Source organism: Electrona antarctica (genome assembly GCF_951216825.1).
Source record: "Electrona antarctica genome assembly, chromosome: 1".
Classification (NCBI taxonomy): Eukaryota; Metazoa; Chordata; class Actinopteri; order Myctophiformes; family Myctophidae; genus Electrona; species Electrona antarctica.
The window spans coordinates 61,015,594-61,037,273 of NC_136806.1; the positions used below are offsets into that span (position 1 = coordinate 61,015,594).

The 21,680-nt window shown below is 42.5% G+C and overlaps 2 protein-coding genes across 2 annotated transcripts; both read right to left on the reverse strand.

Annotated features, from left to right (window-relative positions):
- Positions 1-7,250: 7,250 nt before the first annotated feature.
- tmem271 (transmembrane protein 271) lies at positions 7,251-8,106 on the reverse strand (the record flags this gene model as incomplete). Its single annotated transcript, XM_079507583.1, has 1 exon — positions 7,251-8,106. The coding sequence occupies one exon, from the start codon at positions 8,104-8,106 to the stop codon at positions 7,306-7,308; it is 801 nt and encodes a 266-aa protein (XP_079363709.1). The 3' UTR covers positions 7,251-7,305.
- Positions 8,107-11,110: 3,004 nt separating this feature from the next.
- fnta (farnesyltransferase, CAAX box, subunit alpha) lies at positions 11,111-21,680 on the reverse strand. The gene is made up of 9 exons (XM_079508614.1): positions 21,485-21,680; positions 19,838-19,923; positions 19,308-19,422; positions 18,441-18,545; positions 17,027-17,153; positions 16,387-16,535; positions 15,055-15,117; positions 14,459-14,624; positions 11,111-11,594 (listed from the first exon to the last, which is right to left on the reverse strand). Exons 1-9 carry the CDS (start codon positions 21,610-21,612, stop codon positions 11,463-11,465), a joined length of 1,071 nt encoding a protein of 356 aa, XP_079364740.1. The 5' UTR covers positions 21,613-21,680; the 3' UTR covers positions 11,111-11,462.

A 21,680-nucleotide genomic window follows, 5' to 3' on the forward strand; every position in this document is an offset into this window, starting at 1 on the left:
AAAGTGAGCGTGATGCTTGAATACATCTATGTCTATTTTTACCATAATCCTTCTATTAACACTAGCATGACAATCAGACAGAAGTAGCATGTGCTTAAATTCATATTTAGAAAAAGTTTCAGATGTCAAAAAAGTCTGAGATGATGGATGATGATGGTCATGGAAGGGGAACCTTCTGAAAGCTTACATGGGCAAAGATAATAAACTTCAACCCCCCCCCCCCCCCCCCCCCCCACCCCCCCCGTATATACTGTCATGACCTGAATTAATTCATGTGTCTATTTGTCTTATCTGTCAAGGGCATAACCCTTAAATGAGAATTCCAAGAAGTTTTTCTTACCTGTATTTGTAGTCGTTACGTCCCCACCAAAGAGGTCCAGTTGTTATTTTGTGCAAAACCTCCTTATTGGCTATTTCCCCTACCATAAGCCCTAAATGAATTGAATTGAATGGGGCTATGGGGTGTTGTGCTAATTCGCTTATTTCCATCGCTCAAAATCATTATATTTTTGTACATATCCTCTCTTCATAATGTAAATAATATCCCAAGCGGCACACTTTACTACTTATTTAGTTGGAAATAAGCGAATTAGCACAACACCCCATAGCCCCATTCAATTCCCATTCAATGCAATGCAATTCATTTAGGGCTTATGGTAGGGGAATTAGCCAATAAGGAGTTTTTGCACAAAAAAACACCTGGACCTCTTTGGTGGGGACGTAACAACTACAAAGAAAGGTAAGAAAGCCTTCTAGCATGGAATTCTCCTTTAAGTAGTACTTAATACGCTAGCATAGTAAGCACACTGTATAGTATAGCATAATTTATCTTTTTGGTGTTCAAAGCCTAATTGCTATCAACTCAAGCTGCAGCACTGTCTATTTTGAGCAATGCAAATGGCGTGATGGCATACTTCAGCAACTATAATAACAGCTGGCTGGTGTCGGGCTGACTATCACAGCTGGTGTACGTCACAGTGTTTGAGCCAAACTCCAAGAGCCATCAGTACAGTAAAGTATACCGAACCTCATACTGCACCTAAAGTGTAGTCGTAAAAAGTGTCTAATTAGGTTTTTTTTGTTAAACATGTAACCACAGTAAACAGAAATTAGACAAGGGACTGTTGTATAAATAGATCTTGATTTGCCTCTCTTGAGGTTACACATCTATAAGCATTTAAAAGTATCCGTAATTCATCCTTGGTATCAATCAGCAATCTGTAAACAGATTACACATGGGAAAATATGAATGCGTGTTCTAAACACACATCACGACGTGATCAGAGCTCAACCGAAGCCGGACGGGTGTAAATGCAGCCTGCTTAAATTTGATACAAAGTAGGGCTATAGAGCGTCGCAGTCCCGCCTCCTACCAGGGACCAGGAAATGAATCCCAATGCATTTTTCCCATTGACATTTCAACAAGTATTTATTTAAAGACGGTTACACTGCGGACAAAGCCAACTCGAGTCGTGACAACTCATGACAACACAAACAATATTTTGGACCAAACAAATAATTACAAAGAAGAAAAACAACAAAGAAAGTGTTGTAACCTGCCGTTTTTTTCTTCTTTCTAATTATTTTTTCGGCCCCAAAAATTGTGTTTGTTGTCATGATTTGTCACGACTCGAGTTGGCTTTGTCCGCGGCGTAAACGTCTTTAAATAAATACTTTCTGAAATGTCTATGAGGAAAATGAAAGGAGAATCATTTCCTGGTCCCTGGTAGGAGGCGGGACTGCGACGCTCTATAGGGATGCAACTATCAATTATTTTCTCTGCGATTATTCTGTCGATGACCGTTTTTTTTATTGATCGAAAAACCGAGAAGCACTTTTTTTTTTAAATAATTTGTTTTATTATTTTTTTTTTAATAGATTTGTTTTATACTTGACTACATTGATTAGTCTGATTAACCACTAAATCCCTATTTTAGTCTTTGTTGTACAACAATAACGACAATAATAACGGAAATGAAATCTAGATCAACTATATTTTGGCTCTCTTAAAAAAGATTTCAAAAGAAAAAATAAATAAAACTTGTATGTGTTTGTTATTGTGTGTTTATGTGTTATATTTGTGTTCAATATTTTTTTTTAATAATCGATTATTCGATTAACCCATTCTGGGCGGGAACCCCTTTTGGTGTTAGCATTATGTTATGCTTTAGCTATTGAAAAATAGCAGATCTACAAGCTCATAGCGCGCCACGAGCTTGTAGATCTGCTATTTTTGAAAAGTCGAAGAACGACTGACATAGAAACAGCTTTTTCAGAAAACTGTCAGGATGTAGAAGACATTTTTTGAATCTGATCTCAGGTCAAAACGGGTTAACTGACATCCTATGAACATCCCTGAACCTAACATCGTCCCCTTGGTTAGAGGCATACTGCAGACCAACAGTACACACATCCTCCCTGATAAACCCCTTGGTTAGAGGCATACTGCAGACCAACAGTACACACATCCCCCCTGATAAAGACCCCTTGGTTAGAGGCATACTGCAGACCAACAGTACACACATCCTCCCTGATAAAGACCCCTTGGTTAGAGGCATACTGCAGACCAACAGTACACACATCCTCCCTGATAAAGACCCCTTGGTTAGAGGCATACTGCAGACCAACAGTACACACATCCTCCCTGATAAACCCCTTGGTTAGAGGCATACTGCAGACCAACAGTACACACAACCTCCCTGATAAAGAACCCAACATCATCCCCTTGGTTAGAGGCATACTGCAGACCAACAGTACACACATCCTCCCCCTTGGTTAGAGGCATACTGCAGACCAACAGTACACACATCCTCCCTGATAAAGACCCCTTGGTTAGAGGCATACTGCAGACCAACAGTACACACATCCTCCCTGATAAACCCCTTGGTTAGAGGCATACTGCAGACCAACAGTACACACATCCCCCCTGATAAAGACCCCTTGGTTAGAGGCATACTGCAGACCAACAGTACACACAACCTCCCTGATAAAGAACCCAACATCATCCCCTTGGTTAGAGGCATACTGCAGACCAACAGTACACACATCCCCCTTGGTTAGAGGCATACTGCAGACCAACAGTACACACATCCTCCCCCTTGGTTAGAGGCATACTGCAGACCAACAGTACACACATCCTCCCCCTTGGTTAGAGGCATACTGCAGACCAACAGTACACACATCCCCCCTGGTTAGAGGCATACTGCAGACCAACAGTACACACATCCTCCCCCTTGGTTAGAGGCATACTGCAGACCAACAGTACACACATCCCCCCTGATAACCCCCTTGGTTAGAGGCATACTGCAGACCAACAGTACACACATCCCCCCTGATAAAGAACCCAACATCATCCCCTTGGTTAGAGGCATACTGCAGACCAACAGTACACACATCCTCCCTGATAAACCCCTTGGTTAGAGGCATACTGCAGACCAACAGTACACACATCCCCCTTGGTTAGAGGCATACTGCAGACCAACAGTACACACATCCTCCTTGGTTAGAGGCATACTGCAGACCAACAGTACACACATCCCCCTTGGTTAGAGGCATACTGCAGACCAACAGTACACACATCCCCCTTGGTTAGAGGCATACTGCAGACCAACAGTACACACATCCCCCTTGGTTAGAGGCATACTGCAGACCAACAGTACACACATCCTCCCCCTTGGTTAGAGGCATACTGCAGACCAACAGTACACACATCCTCCTTGGTTAGAGGCATACTGCAGACCAACAGTACACACATCCTCCTTGGTTAGAGGCATACTGCAGACCAACAGTACACACATCCCCCTTGGTTAGAGGCATACTGCAGACCAACAGTACACACATCCCCCTTGGTTAGAGGCATACTGCAGACCAACAGTACACACATCCTCCCCCTTGGTTAGAGGCATACTGCAGACCAACAGTACACACATCCCCCTTGGTTAGAGGCATACTGCAGACCAACAGTACACACATCCTCCCTGATAAAGAAGACCCACCAGCGTCTCTTTTTCTTGAGGCGATTGAGGAAAGTCCAACTTTCCCACCAGACTCTGGAAAACTTCTACCGCTGTACCATCGAAAGTACACTCGTATGCCTTTTTTTTTGCCTCGTGCCTTTTTGTATTGCATTGGATTGATGCCAACAGATTAATTTGTACACTTGACAAATGACAAAATAAAATCCATCCATCCATTCACCACAGCCTCAAGTTAGGTTGACATATTGGTAGTATTGAAAAGAACTTTGAATGCCCATTTCCAATATAGGCTGAGGGACTTTAGTTTTGACCAGTGGTTCGCAAACCTTTTCAGGTCAAGGACTACCAAATTGACACGAATTAGCCTGCGGACCCCCCATTTGAAGAGCTATTCCAGGGACCCCCTGCATAAGAGAAGATTTGTACGGCTCTAGCAGTGATTCTCAACCCGTTTAATTTCAGGGACCCTTGACATGCATTAGTCTACGGACCCCCATTTAATGACATTTCTATCTCTGGGACCCACAATATTTATATTGTAAAATCAATGTAAATTTAACTCTGAGAGTGTACAAATGGAACCAAATGGACCCGTTTGGTTCCATTTGTGTACACTCAGAGTTACAGACCCATAAGGGTCCATTTGGTTACAAACTATCATTTAGCTGGGGACCACCTGGAACTCCCTCAAGGACCCCTGGGGGTCCCCGGACCTCACTTTGGGAACCACTGCTTTAGACAATAGCTGAGCAACAACGACTGCTTGACATAAACACAGCATGCAGATAGCCTGCAGCCCAAATCGTTCATGATATGCAGATGCATGGTTATCCAGATACAGATTGCATGTTAATACAAGTTATGGGGGCTTTAAGAGCAGATGAACTCCAGAATAATAAGAATAATCCCTCGTGAGATTATTCGTATTCAGCTAAACCTTTTGGGTATTTATACTGTGTGCTATTACTGATAAGCAGATCAACCTGGTATTTGGAGTCCAATCCTAACTATATCTTTTGTTGTTGAGGTTTCTTGTCCTCTGCTGATGACAACTCAAGATTAGGTACGACTGCGTTGGCCGGCCGTATTGACATGGGAACTCCTTAGACCTGTGCACCAGTTCTGAAAATTGCTTCTGGCAAGGACATGCACAGACTCTATTTATAAAGGACACGCACAGACTCTATTTATAAAGGACACGCACAGACTCTATTTATAAAGGACACGCACAGACTCTATTTATATTCACACAATCCCGTCTTTTGTTTGAAAGTGTTTTTTTGTTTTTAGTTTTTTACCAAACTCAATTTTCTTTGTTGTTTGATTTCTCTGTGTGAACAGTCATTTTATTGGGAGGTCAAAGTGACTATTTTTTCTGATTACTTTGCTTGCGCCCCATGCAGTGAGGAGGATCTCTTGGGACTAAGTGAAGTGTAGAAGTTGTTTTGTCAGTGGTGGACAAAGTACTGAAGTAAATAAATACCCAATTACGCTTACGAAGCGTTTATATTGCACCACATACTAGAACACAGTCCCCGAAAACTGCATGTGTGCTTCAATGTGTGCCTCAGTTTAACCTTTCTGTTTGCTGTTGCCTTTTATTGAGATTTATGTATTTGTTCATTATCCTTCTGCACTGTAATTTTTACTCTTACTTTGCTGTTGTATATTTTATGTTCCAACTTCTTTTGTCTTACTACAGTATTTTATATTGTGTTTTTGAGGGGCCCTCCTATATGGTTTAATGTTTGTTTTAAAAAGGCCATTGACAATGACGGGAACATTTCAATCTTATCCCTATCATTAACAATAAAGATAATGTAATGTTTGTTTTGACACCGCTTGTTTTACATGACCATTACATCACCTAATCAACATGAGTTAGACTTTAATATATTAGCGCCCCTCACTTCACACGGGTGTGATTTTTTTCCTCTGCGTCCTGAATAGGTGTTCTCTTCTTTAACTTGTCTTTCTTTTTTCTGAATTCCAATGTCCTTTTTATCATGCGTTTTCTTTATGTATGCTGCAGCTTCTTTGCAAGGCTGTTTCACCCTCGGCTCTAATCCCCCACTCAATCAGCCAAAACTCATACACGTGTGCCCAGGGACGCTGGTATCGGATGATTAAAGCGGTGCTTTGGCTACGACTGATTGAAAGTAAACAAAACCTAACGCATTCAATTGAACATTCTTAAATGTCACTGGCTCAGTATAAAGCTACAGTTTCACTGTTTAGACAAAATGATTAGACCCAGCTGGAAGCGAAACAATTGGACGTTTTAAAGGACCATGTCCAGTAGACCTAATGATGTAGTGGTTATAAGGCGGAAGCAGCACATGCACACGAGCTGGTTGGCTGCAAATCAAAATGCTGACGTTGCCTTCTTTCCCGTGTCTCCCCTGGTTTCTGTCCGTCTCTAAAAAGAAACGTGTTGGTTGGTTGGTTCATTGATTGATTGTCCATCCCCTTCCACTCCCTTTTTATAATGTGTTTAATCACACGGACGGATTATTTGGTCTTATTGAGTATAGCCGTGACATTGAAGGGATTACTTATTGAATGGCCTAACAAACAAATCGGCTAACTATTATAGAGCAAATTGCACGTGGGTTGCTCTCCATGGTGCTGAAGTCCTCCTACCTCATATATATAGCCTATACGTGTGCCGTGCTTTTTGATGCCCTATTCGCTGTAAGTAGATTAATTTGATCCCATTCGTCGTGTAGGGAATTTATTTTTTACTTTAAAGTATAGGAACAAAACTTGATGAAGTTATAGGTCATAATGACAACTTAAGCGCAAATTCAGCTAAATCTCACAAATCTAAACACAAAACATATAGGCCTATATGGATGTGTGACCAGCCAACATATATAGACCAACAGGATCAGCTGGCATATAGCGGTATATAGGGATAAATACACTTTTTATTCACATAAGTAAAAATGTTAACAGCAAAACATCCAGAAACACAACTTCTGCTGTGGTAACATTAGCAAGCTTGTCTTGACTGTGGTGTTTAAAGGCCTTGATCTCGTCTTCGTGGGAAGAAATCCTGCAATATAGGCCTGTTACTTTAATCTGATCATGATGCGTGGTTTTACAATAAAGCTACCGATGAATCAGGCAGATAAGCGTATACGAAAATATATAATCAAGGAGAAGGATAATCGTCTGAAACTGAAATCAAAAATTCACTACTATTTTGTCCTTTCTTCTTTAACTTACTGATTGGGGGAGTCCTTTTTAAGCGTATATAACGTCAGTGATTGTCGCGGCAAAAATCTATAATAAAGCACTGCTGCTGCTTAAGGGTCCAGAGCAGCTATATGTTGCATGCCTCCACCGGGAAAATGTCTTCATATGCGGGCGGTTGTTCGCTGGGGAGCGGATACGAAAAGGGATAGGAACGATTGAGCTCTGGATCCGTGGGCGAGTAACCCGGGAGCTCAATTGACGGGTGTCCCCGGCATTGTACCTCGGCGCCTGTCTCGTCAAACACATGGAAAACACCCAGGTTGATGTAGGACACCGGTTGGAACTCGGACGAGGAAAAGTCCCGCTCCTCGTTGAAAACGATAGCCCCCGTACTCCGACTCCTCAGCTGCGACTGCCTGTTCCTGTAAAACTGCGCCGTTTTATACCGCTTGATTATCACCAGGTTCATGAGCCCAATGATGCATTCCAGTGTGCAAAGAACTGTCGAGACGACCAGACTCCGCTGGTAAGCCCTCAGCTGCTCGCAGACGGGGTTCACGACCTGCAGCGCGCGGAGGCAATAGTGTGAATATTTCCGCTCCACCAGAGACACGGTGTCTCCGTCCACCACCGCGCCGGAGAAGGCTGTGAGGACTCCCAGCAGGAACACCAGCACGCCGACGAGGGAGAAATTCTGGCAGCCCGGCTTGTCCGTGCAGCAGAGCAGCGCGAACCCGAGGAGCGCCTGCCCCAAACCCACGAGTATCCCGGAGTAGAACGCCCCGGCCGCGGCGCTGAGGTGGAACTGCGCCTTCACCGCGGAGCCCAGCGACATGCATCTCAGCCCCACGACGACTTCGCCCACGGCGCACGCGAACAGGAGAAGGCTGGAGACCACGGTGCACAGTCCTTTCCCACTCAACTTCATTATATTCCACCGCCTCTGCTGCTGCTGCCGCTCTCCGCGATCCTTCTCCACCCTCCCTCATCCTCCCTTGTCCTCCTCGTAGCCCCGCGAAGCACTCCTCGCAGCAGCCTGGTGGGACATTATATGATGTGCCACTGCTCCTGCTGCCTGCTGTTCAAACGGCTGAGCTTCAGTTCGTCGTGCTGTTGCGTCTACTCTCTCTCACATCCTCGCCGCTGCTGCTTCAGGAATATATAAATATTTAATGGGAAGAAGAACAACGCGTTATCTCTGCAGCCGACTATCGATTAATTCATATTAAACTACATGCTGGGTAATGATCCTCCCTCTCTGCCCACCCACAGCATTAGTCCGCGGAGAAGCTCACTCACAAAGTTTTTTTTTTCTTTCTTTTTTTTCTCCCTCGTTGAGAGCGAAGTGCAGACAGTCTTCCAAGTCACCAGACTGAATGTTTTTGTTGGCAGTGGGTGGGGGGGGGGGGGGGGGGGGGGTGCGTTGCTATGTAGCCTATACCACCAGTAACCCGTGGGCTGTACTGCCATAGGGAAAATAAGCAAATAACGACAGTAACCCGTGGGCTGTACTGCCATAGGGAAAATAAGCAAATAACGACAGTAACCCGTGGGCTGTATACTGCCATAGGGAAAATAAGCAAATAGTACCGATATGCAGGCTACGACGAGAGCAAATTGCATGTGGGTCGCTGTCCGTGGTGCTGAAGTCCGACCTTGTGTTGCTCGCCCAAAAAAAGAACGAAAGTCCGAGCGTTGCGCCGCATCCGAGCCCGTACGACTATAAGTAGGCTTTAAACTTTCAGACTATAAGAACAACACCTCAACATATAGAAGCATTTGATAACTTGAATCCGAGGGATGTTGTTTGCCATTTACAAGTTTATTTGACACTAAATGGGACTAAATTCTCGGTAATTGGTCGTTTCTTATAGGACTTGGATTAAGGGCACAACTGAAGGAGTTGCCTCACTTGCCTGCCAGTATGGGCTGTTGCTCCTCGTGGGTATATTATAGGCTATCAGGGGGAAATGGTGTAAGTAACAACTGAACATCACAGCCTTCAGACTGATCCTCCCAAAATGCAGCCTTATTGGATGTGGTGGGATGTTGTCTATTCTCAGCACATTGTGATATGTCTACCGACACATGATATCTATCATCTGGTAACCTAATGGAGAAACCAGTATACACTATTATGTGGCACTTTTTCCAACCAAGTTTCAGGCTTTGTGTGCAATTGAATTTCATGACTTCATCAATATCCATCTTACTTAAAGGCCTACTTAACTTCATCCACCCAGTTTATATATTAGGCAACAAACCATGCAGTTGCATTTCTGTGATTGCTCAATCTCTCAGCAATTAAAAGTTACTTCAATAGCTTGCAGTGCAAATATTGGTTAGGCATTTTGAGTTTATGCTGCTGTTTTGAGCATTGTGGGTTGTACACTTTAATAAATGATCAGAACTGTGGACAGCCACCGAGTCGTTTATGAGATGTATTGCAGTCATTAATGGCCAGCCATATACTACCTGAATCCGCCTGCTATTGTTTGCTATTTAGAAGCTAGACAGTAGTATCTGGTCTGGTCAATACTCGGATGGCAAACTGCCCAACATCGCCAAGTAGGTTGCAAGTTTTCTTCTCTTCAACCATCCTTACCATCAGAGGGCAGTCCTGCGTTTCTAAAGGTTATACAGTATGACAGAAAACGTAATGTACTAAATTAAAAATCACACCCGTGTGAACCGAGTGGTGCATGGTCTTATATAGCCTGATCAGCTGTGGTCTGACGTAATGTCAGTGACCATAGTAACCATGCTCATTCTTTTGAGGGACAGGTACACAAACACACGGGTACTAACAAAGCCAGTCGTAGGAGTGGTTTACACCACTCAAAAACAGCTGGTGCCAAATCGTTTATTGATAGAACAGTTAGGTTTAATAATAAATAAATACAATATGAACTCAATTACAGGTTACATCAATAAATAACCTGTAATTGTGTTCATATATTTTACAGTTTAATAAACTATTGTGTCAATTGACACAATAAGACTTGGTCCTTTGTTAAGGTGACTCAAAATGTGAAAATGCAGGACTTTAAATTAAAAGACAACTGACCTCAGCCAGGTATGCCAACTTTCTGCGTGGATGGCAGCAGTTGTTGAAATAGAGGAGAAACATCTCCATCTAGTGGCGCTCATGTGTAGCTTCAGAGTCCGGGACAAAAACAAATTCTCAGTGCATGACAGCATGTTGAACATGCCAGAGTCCCAAACCAAACATCATGAAGCTCTCAGGCCCTGAGAGATTGATCGTCGGTTAAGTTCCCGTTCTGAAAACCTGGCTTTCTTTGGAAGCTGGCTTAAATGTTGCATCCAGCTTCCAAACATCAGAAACTATAGACCTAATACTGTCCTATCCATCTCCAGACATTAAGAGAAAGAGTGGTGATGGGATGGAGTGGCAATGTATCCGGGGCGAGTGGGCATAGATAAAGTAAATTTATTAAAGAAAGGAGGGTTGTGGGTGTCGGTGATTAGAAGTTTGTCTCTCGTACCGGCATCTTGGTAATACAAAGTACAAACATAGCAATACAGTTTTTATTTTTAGTTTCCATAACACTTCTTACAGTTCCCATGGCAATCATGTTTATTTCTGGAAATAAAGAACATTACAGTAGTTAGACTAGTTTTGACTCTTATATTGCCAGCCATGAAAGTTAAGCCTCACACACACATTGCAAAAAAATCACTGATATAATAGCTGGATATATTTCTCAATATTCCAGCTAAAGTTGGCATTTTGCAGGTCCTCGTGAGCTTGACACGATCTTTACATTATGGCAACTCAAAACAATACTTGAGTATTCTATATTAACCCATTTTGGGGCGGGAACCCCTTTTGGTGTTTTAAACATTGTTATAATTTAGCTATTGAAAAATAGCAGATCTACAAGCTCATAGCGCGCCACCGAGTGGCGCGCTATGAGCTTGTAGGTCTGCTATTTTTGAAAAATCGTGAAAATATTTATTTCAGAAAACTGGAGGATTTAGAACATTTCTTTTTTATATTTTGAAGTCAGGCCAAAATGGGTTAAACAGACCATGGTGAGCGTATATACTATGAAAAATCAAGTTATTATATATTTGTTTTAATGGTTAAACATTACAAAAAAACAATCAATGCAAAACAATTAGTCTAAAAAGCCATTGTTACGTCTGAAGGTCCTAATCAACTAGGAGCGATATGTTGTCACCAACAATAACAATGAGTAAGTGCCGTATAAACAGATGGGAGTGACGATGGTTTTTCGGTGTCGTCGTGGACACCTCGGCTCAGGTGTTGCTGGCCAGAGTCGGGCCATCAGAAGCACCGGCGCATCCGTATTTACTTTCCAAGCAACGGCCCAGATATAGCCAGTACTCCCTCCGAATGGTGTCCTTCTCCTTGGCCAAGCTTTGACAAAGCTTTGGGGAAAGCGAAGGGACGACATAAGAAAGGTAAGGTCAGTCAGTGGGACAATTGTGACCAATTTTACAAAATACCTTCTAAATCCTAGGCCTGACGTCGAAAATTTAAAAAGAAATTTATTCTATTCTAAATTCTGAAATACCCGTTTCTATGTCAGTGGTTTAAAAAAATAGCAGAACTACAAGCTCATAGCGCGCCACTCGGTGGCGCGCTATGAGCTTGTAGATCTGCTATTTTTCAACAGCTAAAGCATAACATAATTAAAACACCAAAAGGGGTTCCCGCCCAAAATGGGTTAACCAAAAATCTAAACCGAAACTTTTGTTGCCATTTCAGTGGATCTAAAAAGTTTCCATTTCAAGGACCCCCAAATTAAATGTATTTGGCCGCAGACCCCCCCCCCCCCCACCCCATTTCAAAATATTTTGTTCCAGGGATGCCCAGAAGCAAAGATTTGAGTTAAAAAAAAAAAACTTTAGCTTAAAAAATATATAAAAAAATATATAAGTGAGTTGAATCTATGTGATGTGAATGCTCATAGCCAAAACGCGTAAGCGTTTGTTTTATTGGTGTGTGCCAATACTTATTTTTTTTTAAAGTGGAAATGTGAGTACTATGTCCTCCATCATTTTAGGATATGCTACCAAGTGTACCCTGTAATTTTATTGTTTTGCATTTGTCATTATGGGCTTCTGTATCTGCTCAAGTCAGGAAATAAACAACAATCTTTGTGACACACTCATTCAATCTGCCACAGATCATATGTAATGTGTAACATTAAGACATTTTAGATTGTTAATTTCAAAAACTAAATTTTAATGTTTTTTAGGCTATTTTAAGGATCCCTGGGGACCCTGCTGGAAACCTTAACCCATTTTGGACTGAGGTCGATTAAAAAAAAATGCTTCTAAATCATAAAATTTTTCTGAAAAACCCATGTTTCTATGTCAGTGGTGCTCAACCTTTTTCATGTCAAGGACCCCCAGAATTATCTCTATTGGGCCACGGACCCCCATCTCAAAATATGTTGTTCCAGGGCCAATATTTTTGTTAAAAATGTTCGCTCTGAAATTTATATTCAAAGATTTGCGGCCCCTTTTTCACGACTTTTAAAAAATAGCAGACCTACAAGCTCGTAGCGCGCCACTCGGTGGCGCGCTATGAGTTTGTAGATCTGCTATTTTTCAATAGCTAAAGCATAACAGAATGCTTAAAACACCTAAAGTGGTTCCCGCCCAAAATGGGTTAATAGTGCAATCTGCAATGTAGCCGACATGTGCATCAACTTATAAATAAATAAATTGCAATGCATGCAACAATTGCCATACAGTACGTCACTCCGTCCGCAGTGCACTGCCGCATATTTTAACAGTAATGAATTCTCTCATTTGAAATGAGTGAACTGAATGTGAAGTGCTATTTATCCCATTTTGGGCGGGAACCCCTTTTGGTGTTAGCATTATGTTATGCTTTAGCTATTGAAAAATAGCAGATCTACAAGCTCATAGCGCGCCACCGAGTGGCGCGCTACGAGCTTGTAGGTCTGCTATTTTTGAAAAATCGAAGAACCACTGACATAGAAACATAGCTTTTTCAGAAAACTGTCAGGATGTAGAAGACATTTTTAGAATCTGATCTCAGGTCAAAATGGGTTATACAGATATACTATACTTCGTGCTCTGAAAGTAGCAGATCTGCAAGCTCCCAAAATGTCAATGTCACGATTTCGACGTTGTAGATCTGCTAGTGTTGTAAATTGTGAAATGTACACATCCAATTAATTCGGCTGCAGGTTCATTTCATAAACAAAAATCACACCCGTGTGAACGAGTGGTGCAACTCCGTGTGGGGGTCGCCGGAAGTTCCAGGCCCACAGGAACGCGGCCAGGGTGCCGGCCCGGTTTCGGCGAGCCGCCCCGCGTCCAAAACGGTCGAGAAATGACAGAGTTACCGTGTGGGGGTCCCTGTACTGTACTGTACTGTAACACCCCAAATCATCATATATACACAGTTGTGTGTGTGTTAGGCTGCACAACAGTGATACTTGGTTGTGAAAACCTATTTTCGTGCTCGGACACACCCAGGGACACAGCCAGCCAGACACCCCCCCGGGACACACATAGCTGACCCGGTTGCACCACTCAAAAAATATGCACACACTTGCTCAGCAGCATCAGTTTATTTAAATTGACCGACGTTTCGGTCCCTTCTGGACCAGCAATAAGAGTAGGTGTCCAAAAGTTGTGGCTGGGCCAACCAAACAATGTGCTTAATGTCCTCAAAGTCACACATCCAACAAGCTTTAAACTGAGTATATTGGACCTTCCGTTCCAGAGATGATGGTCAAAACATCTTGAAAACGGCCATTCAAATGTGTCAATTTTTATTATCATTTTATTTTCCCCCAGGCTGAGAACTCTAGTTTAATGTGGGCCCAGTCATAAATGACTGTCATTGTAATGCAAGTGAAAGATAGATGTACTAGCTCTACTTAACTGCTGTACCATCCATGTTAACCACTTGGTAGCTAAACAGACAGAAAAAATAACCTTGCTGCACATCTGAAAAAGGAGTTATTTGTGTTTTGTTCACAGCGTGTTGAAATGCAATGCATTTGTATGCGACTTTAATATGGTCCGAAAGTACATCATGATAGGTAGGAGATGTAGTTGGCCCTTCATTATTTTCTACTTTTTTGAAAAATGTTTGGACACCCCATTATGATATCAAGAGTGTCTTCAAGACACTCTCAATGCAGGTCCGAGTAAAAAGCAGTGTGCAGGATTTTCGTTATTGAAATGATATTCACGATTGCTTCACCTAATATGACCCAAAACAGGTTGACTTTGAAAGCCCTTACCTCTAGGGCCTTGCTTAAGGTCTCCTTTTGGTTGTCGCTTTCCAAGACATCGTCATAACAGTCAACGAGAAAGGCCATTAGGTAAGGTGAACAGTGCGTCTCCTTCAGCTGCACGACCTGATCCAACAGGCCTGGATGTGACGATAATCCCTGATCCTGCAGAATCCTGCGACAAATGAAAGATTATAATGTTGTTAAAACGGCCCATTCGCCAACCCCGCCTAGGGTATGGGCGCTGATGACGCGGAGGTGAGAACACGCCCCCCCCAGCATCCACCGGTGTCCCCGGCGGGAATCGAACCCAGGACCTTCTAGCTGTGCGGCTACCGACTGCGCCACCGTGCCCCCCTATAGGTCCCTTTTCATCTTTGCCAGATGATTTAGATATCAATACAGGTGTGGAACTTTACTGATTGGTAGCTCAGGGCTCCAGACAATATTCTCTTTATTAGGGAATGATTTTATGTACAAGAGACAGGGGAAATAAACAGGAAGAAAGTGATAAGGGAGGCTTGCATTTATGTTATATGGGGGAAATGTCAATACAATATGTTGTTACGTGCAGATTCATGCTTTGGCTCTTCTTCACAACTTACCCTTTCAAGTAGTTCCATGTGCTTTCATTGTGGGGGGCCTTCTTGATCTGATTCAAACAATATCTTGTACAAGAAAAGAAAAGAAAGTGATTTTTCACATTACATTAAAATCAATGAGTTGCTGCCGTTTATTTTTTTTATTTTTATCCCACGATTTTTGCAACCCAGTTTTTTCACCCAGTGCCAATTACCTAATGTAATCCTGGGCGCTACACTTCCTCTGCCAACCTGGGGGGGCAGCGGACTGACCTCATGCCTCCTTCTATGCATGAGGAGTCCAAGCTGCTTCTTTTCACCTGACAGGGGGGAATTTCCCTGGCCGGACGTAGCGCGTGGAAGGAACACGTTATTCCGACAAGTTCTTTCCCCTCCATCAGGCACCCCGGCTGGCCAGGGGAGGTAGTTTTAGAGACCAGGATTACTGCATGTTTTTGTGAGGGTACCTACCCTATAGGGGACACGGGGAGAACATGCAAACTCTACACAGAAAGGCCCTTTCGCCAACCCCGCCTCGGGTATGGGCACTGATGACGCGGAGGAGGGAACACGCCCCCGGCATCCCCAGCGGGAATCGAACCCAGGACCTTCTAGCTGTGAGGCGACAGCACTACCGACTGTGTTAAGTTCAGAAACGTAACTTCGGGTCAGCTGCTTTTGGATCTTCCACCCGCTACCGAGTTCCCCAACATTGTGTGTAAAATGAATAGTGTAAAAATGGCCAATATGTGTTATTTTTCCTTATTACTGTGTGAGAGTGCAATCATCCAATCCACTAAGCAACTCCAAGCAAGGGTTGAATACCAACCATTTACCATTTTTGGTTGAGCTGTGTTGCTCATTCCACGAACACCCGATCCTTACAATCTATGCCTCGTTGTAAAGATGACTAATCAACGATTAAAATGCTATAAATACAATACCAATTGGTATTCATAAAGTGGAGAAATAATGGACCAAAGTTAAGTTTCCGAACTTTTGTTGCAGAGTTTATAAAGTATATTTTCCACCAAAATCTGGCAAGACATGAGTACTTTGAATGATTATGTATACAGACAGTATATCGTCTGTCAGGTGGAAACCTCCAAACCCGTTACTTTTCAGGATTCAAATGCAAAATTAGCAAAAGCAGCAGATCTACAAGCTCAAGATGTGTCGCTTCGCGCTGCGTTTCGAGCTTGCGGATCTGCTTCTTTTGTGTGACGCTGTAGCACGATGAAGTAAGGCGTCGATATACGAAAAAGATAAGCGGTTTCTGCCCCGATATGAGCCACATTTATAATAGCACGTCACTCGAGATACCTCAACATCTGGATCGCAAAGAAAGGTACTTACTGAACCTCTCTGTCCATTATGGCAGGATCAGAGTAGCCTGTAGTGCGAGATATAACAAAATGCCTCTGATTCCATGCCGAGTTGTTTCTCACGTCTTCCTCCAAAAGCCTTTCCACAAACTCTATCTCATCGTCCCACAGTTTGTATTCCTGGATGTCGGATGAGAACGGTGAGCAAAATAGTGAAAACACTCATTCAAGGCAGGGCTTTAGTCCCTTACACACACATATAGACCTACAGTTGGAGGCCATCGATATTGTCCTTTTCTTTTTGCTGAGGTTTGCGTGATCTGCGCAAAAGGACAGTTAACCTATTTTGGGCGGGAACCCCTTTTGGTGTTTTAAACATTGTTATAATTTAGCTATTGAAAAATAGCAGATCTACAAGCTCATAGCGCGCCACCGAGTGGCGCGCTACGAGCTTGTAGGTCTGCTATTTTTGAAAAATTGTGAAAATATTTATTTCAGAAAACTGGAGGATTTAGAAGGATTTTTTAAAATTTTGAGGTCAGGCCTAAATGGGTCAAATGATAAGGGACAATATCGGTGGCACCCAACTGTATAGACCTACCACTTGCGACCACCCAGGCACAATTTCTTGACATTCCTTTCAAGCTCTCCTAAAGACTGGTGAAACCTACCTGTATGACCCACTGTCTATGCTGCCAGGCGTGGTAGTTCTTCGCATCTTGGCTTAAAATTTCAGCAATGAACTCCAATTCTTCCGTTGGGTCGTTCAACCACTCGACCACCATTCGTCTATGATGCCTGGAGTAATGAGTTTTAAAAACAAATCGTGTTGACTTGTTTGTCAAAGGAAAGCCCTGATTCTGAATCTCAAGAGATTATTCATCATCATGGCAGGCCTGGACGAATAAAATAATAATAATTTAAATCAGGTATCCTTGATACCCTCCTTTTTGAGTGGTGTAAACCACTCCTACAACTGGCTTTTGTGTGCATAAAAAAATGACCACGGTTGCTATGTTCAAAATAATTTCTGACGTAATTAAATCACACCCGGGTGAACTGGATGACCGTAGCAACCGTGGTCATTTTCTCTGCACAGAAAAGGCCAGTTGTGAAATCACATCCGGGTGTGATTTCATTACGTCAGATCAGAGCTGATCAGGCTACATAATACCTTACCTTATTTCATTACGTTAGACATTACGTCAGACCACAGCTGATCATGCTATATAAAACCTTACACCACTCAGTTCACACGGGTGTGATTTTTTCCGCTACAGTCCCTAAGTATGCCACGCTGGGCAAGACCTACGCTGTAGACGGTATCATTTTTTGGGGGGGGCGTTAGTTGCGGGATTTGGGGCGGAAGTACCGCTCAAGTAAATGACGCCGACGCTTTACAAATCTGTTTACATCTCCGTGAATGAAACGAGTGTTGCGATTGCTCGAACAAATATCGTATCCGGGGTAAATACATCCGACGGATGTTCCGGCCCGACACTTCCGCCGATACCGTCTCTGCCTTAGGTTGTGAGCAGGCGTTTCTCTTCGCAGATGAGTAAGCCTGGGACCGAGGCTATAATTATGCAAGAAAGAAATGTATTGTACTGTATAGGGGTGGGCAACTTTGAAGATGGAGAGGGCCACTATATTTCCACACTCCCTCCCTAGGGCCATATATTACTGTCGTAGCAAAAATAGCCGATCTACAAGTTCAAAACGCGCCGCGCTGCGACGCGCTTTGAGCTTGTAGATCGGCTATTTTTGCTATATTCGAATTGAAATGTTGAATTATTTTTTACTATTTTTTAATTGGAATCCTGAAAATTAACATTTATGTAATTTCAAATGCCTTTTAATTATACTTGTGTTGAGCAATCTACTAATTTAGACTGAAGTAATTAAAGCGGGTCATGTTTGCATGTTGTGGAATTGTAAACAGCTGAAACCAATATTATATCAGTATCCTGACATTAACCTGAGGGCCACATTAAGTGAAGGTGGGGGCCGCATGTGGCCCCCGGGCCGCCAGTTGCCGACCCCTGGTATATAGCATCACATTTGACTGCATCCGGCAGAGCTCACCAGACTTGGTAGTTCTTGGGCTGGTCCTCGATGATGGTTGTAATGTAGCTCATCTCTTCCCTCAGGTCTTTCTCTAAGCTCTGCAGTAACACACGCCTGTAGTGCCTGCAGATTACCAATACCACACACACACACAAGTACATTGACTAGAATCACAGATCATGGCAGGCTTTTTACTATTACTTTCATATTATTGTACTACAGTGGTGGAAAGTAACTAACATTTACTTAAGTGCTGTACGTACGTAATTTTGATGCATTTGTACTTTACTTGAGTACAGTATGTAAAAATCTCAGTACGTTTACTTCTACTCAACTACATTTCAGAGGCAAATATTGTACTTTTTACTCCATTGGTATTTGACAACTTCAGTTACTAGTTACTTTGTAGATTTTCACCATTATTATTATTACAAACACTTCAGCCCAATACACATTTCGGACATTTGAAAATAGCCGATCTACAAGCTCACAATGTGTCGCATCGCGACGCATTGTAAGCTTGTAGATCGGCTATTTTCAAAATATTTGTATACATTTGAAAACATGTAATGGGACATGCTGCTTTTGCTACTTTAAGTACATTGTAATGCCAATACTTCTGTACTTTTACTCAAGTACATTTTGAATTCTGGACTTTTACTTGTAACGGAGTACATCTACATTGCAATATTAGTACTTTTACATAAGTAAAGCATGCAAGTATTTTTTTCCATCACTGTTACTAGCCTGGCTAGAATTGTGCCATTTTCAGACAAAAACGTATTTCTTTCTTTTGTAAAAGAAATAGAAATAAATAGCAGATAGATTACACATATTGCTGGGACTCCCCATTGTCAAAAAAAAGTGACTTTTCTGTACGCTTACCACACTGTGTAATTTGCAGCATTCAGCTCAATAGCATCTGCAGTTAATGCAAATGCCCGATCACTTTTTTCATCATTCTTCAGCAATGCACGGAAATAATCATATACATCTGTGACTGTGGGAGAAATATGAATCATTCATGAGTAGTCAAAATATGTTTTTGTAAAGACACATTTTTAACTGTGTTGATTAACACAACATTGTCTCTGTAATTTGATGAACTGATTCATTGAAAACGTGGCCTGCATGCACGAGTTGCTGTAAACTATTTCTGACAATATGATTGATTGATTGATTGATTGATTGATTGAATACTTTATTAACAGTTTGCAGAAAAAAGCACAGGAAAGTACAGTTCAATATAAGGTTGGTCCTTCATATTCAATAGATAGGACATCACAATTGTTGCAAAAGTGAAAGTGATTGTGAAAGCCTGCCCGAGTTGATCCAAAACTTGTTGGCATGTCACAGTGTCACTGTTCTGTTCTGTTCTAAACTACAATCAAATTAATGGAATTAAACCATCTCACACTTTTCAGAATAGGCAATCTTCACGACAGGATTTGGTCCATCGTCTTGGGGAACAGGCTCCAAGTCTGCCCAATCTTTTCTATCTCTATGAAGAGAAATGCTGTGGGTTAGTGTATAAATTCATATATGCATGAACATAACCAGATTATGAATAAACCAGTAAGACGCCTTAAGTTAAAGGCAAGAAGCGATCGCAGGGCTGAGACACTCTACCGGAATAATGTCACTTCATTATGTCAGCACTACAGCGGAGCGCACAGACGGTGAAATCTCTACCGAAGTCCTGATGTCACTCGCTCATCCCCTGGTCCTCCAGGGCCGTAGAAGTTTCATTTGAAATTGTCTCATATAAGCATTGTGGTCCAAAAATAAATAAACTGTCTCAGCGATATTAAATGTCCCGAAACATTTAACAAATATCGCCTGTGTGTGTGTGTGTGTGTGTGTGTGTGTCTGTGTGTGTGTGTATTGGCGTGTCGCCTGTGTGTGTGTGTGTTATAACAATATTGATGTAACTAAGAGTTAGCTATATTTTATATACACTATACAGAGAAGGAATAAGCTAAAGTCGTGATGCGACATTTCCGGGTTGCTTAGCGCTCTGCTGTTACTCCGGAGCTGAGTAGCTGACACTTTCTGGAGTCAGTGGGCGGTGGCTAGCAGCATTACATGAAGAGCATTACATAAAACGTGACAGGCTTGGTTGGCCCATAGAAAGCTATGCAAGCACTACAGGCAAAGCGAGTACAGGAAGTGTGACAGGCGAAGTGTGACAGGCTTGAGCGTTACAGGCTCCCTGCACGTTTACATAGTAACTGCGACCCGCGGTCGCAAGAATCCAAACACAGTGATCGTGGATCTTTCATCATTAGGCCAAATTCAGGATTTAGAAAACATAACATTTAAATAGGAGTCTACGCACAGCACTGAATCATGCTCCCACAGTAACCTTCAGTTATAGGTGGGGATCATGTGGGTGTTGTTTTTAATTACCGTAAATTGCGTACTGTTATTTAGGAACCGGCGGACAGTCTCTAGAACTAAGACTGGCTATTATCTTAAATTAACTGATTTCTAGATCAGTGGTTCCCAAAGTGGGGCCCGGGGACCCCCAGGGGTCCTTGAGAGAGTTCCAGGGAGTCCCCAACTAAATGATAGTTTGGAACCAAATGGACCCTTATGAGTCTGTAACTCTGAGTGTAAAAATGAGTCAATTAACATTGACTTTACAATATAAATTGGGGGTCCCAGAGATAGAAATGGCATTAAATGGGACTCATTTAATAAGGGACTGTAGCCAAATTCAGATCAAACCTGGGGGCCCTTAAAATGAAAATGTTTGAAAATCACTGCTAGAGCCAGGCAAAATCTTCTCTTATGGGGCTTCCTTGGCAAGTGTATATATTTTCTAATGGGGGTCCGTAGGGTAGGCTAATGAGTAACATTTTGGGGGTCCTTGACATGAAATGGTTTGGGAACCCCTGTTCTAGATAAACTGTCTGTTCACTAAAGTGCAGTTAAAGTAGCATTGTACTACAGTACAGTACAGTACAGTACAGACTAAGTACAGTACAGTAGTAGCGCTGGTGGGTGGATTAATCCTGACTCCGAGAGAGAACGCCGATGATGATAGTACTGTAGCCTACCTGTAGAAGACATATCGATACGGATCGATGTCATAATCAACTCCGTGGAGGACATGGACCTCCGCGTCTGCTTCGTTGTCCTCTTTGAGTTCTAAAGATTCATTTGACGTTGTTTCAAGACCTGACATCGCTGCTAACGTGCTAAAAAGAAACACTGCTAGTTCTGCGTCGGAGCTTCCAGCGTGTGGGCACACAG

Excerpts from the sequence above, each read along its gene's own strand:
- fnta (XM_079508614.1), bottom strand. The coding sequence starts at position 21,612 with ATGTCAGGTCTTGAAACAACGTCAAATGAATCTTTAGAACTCAAAGAG. Across the intron at positions 18,546-19,307 it reads GCTGCAAATTACACAGTGTG|GCACTACAGGCGTGTGTTAC; the intron begins GTAAGCGTACAG and ends GGTAATCTGCAG. Across the intron at positions 14,625-15,054 it reads ACATGGAACTACTTGAAAGG|GATTCTGCAGGATCAGGGAT; the intron begins GTAAGTTGTGAA and ends CATTTGTCGCAG.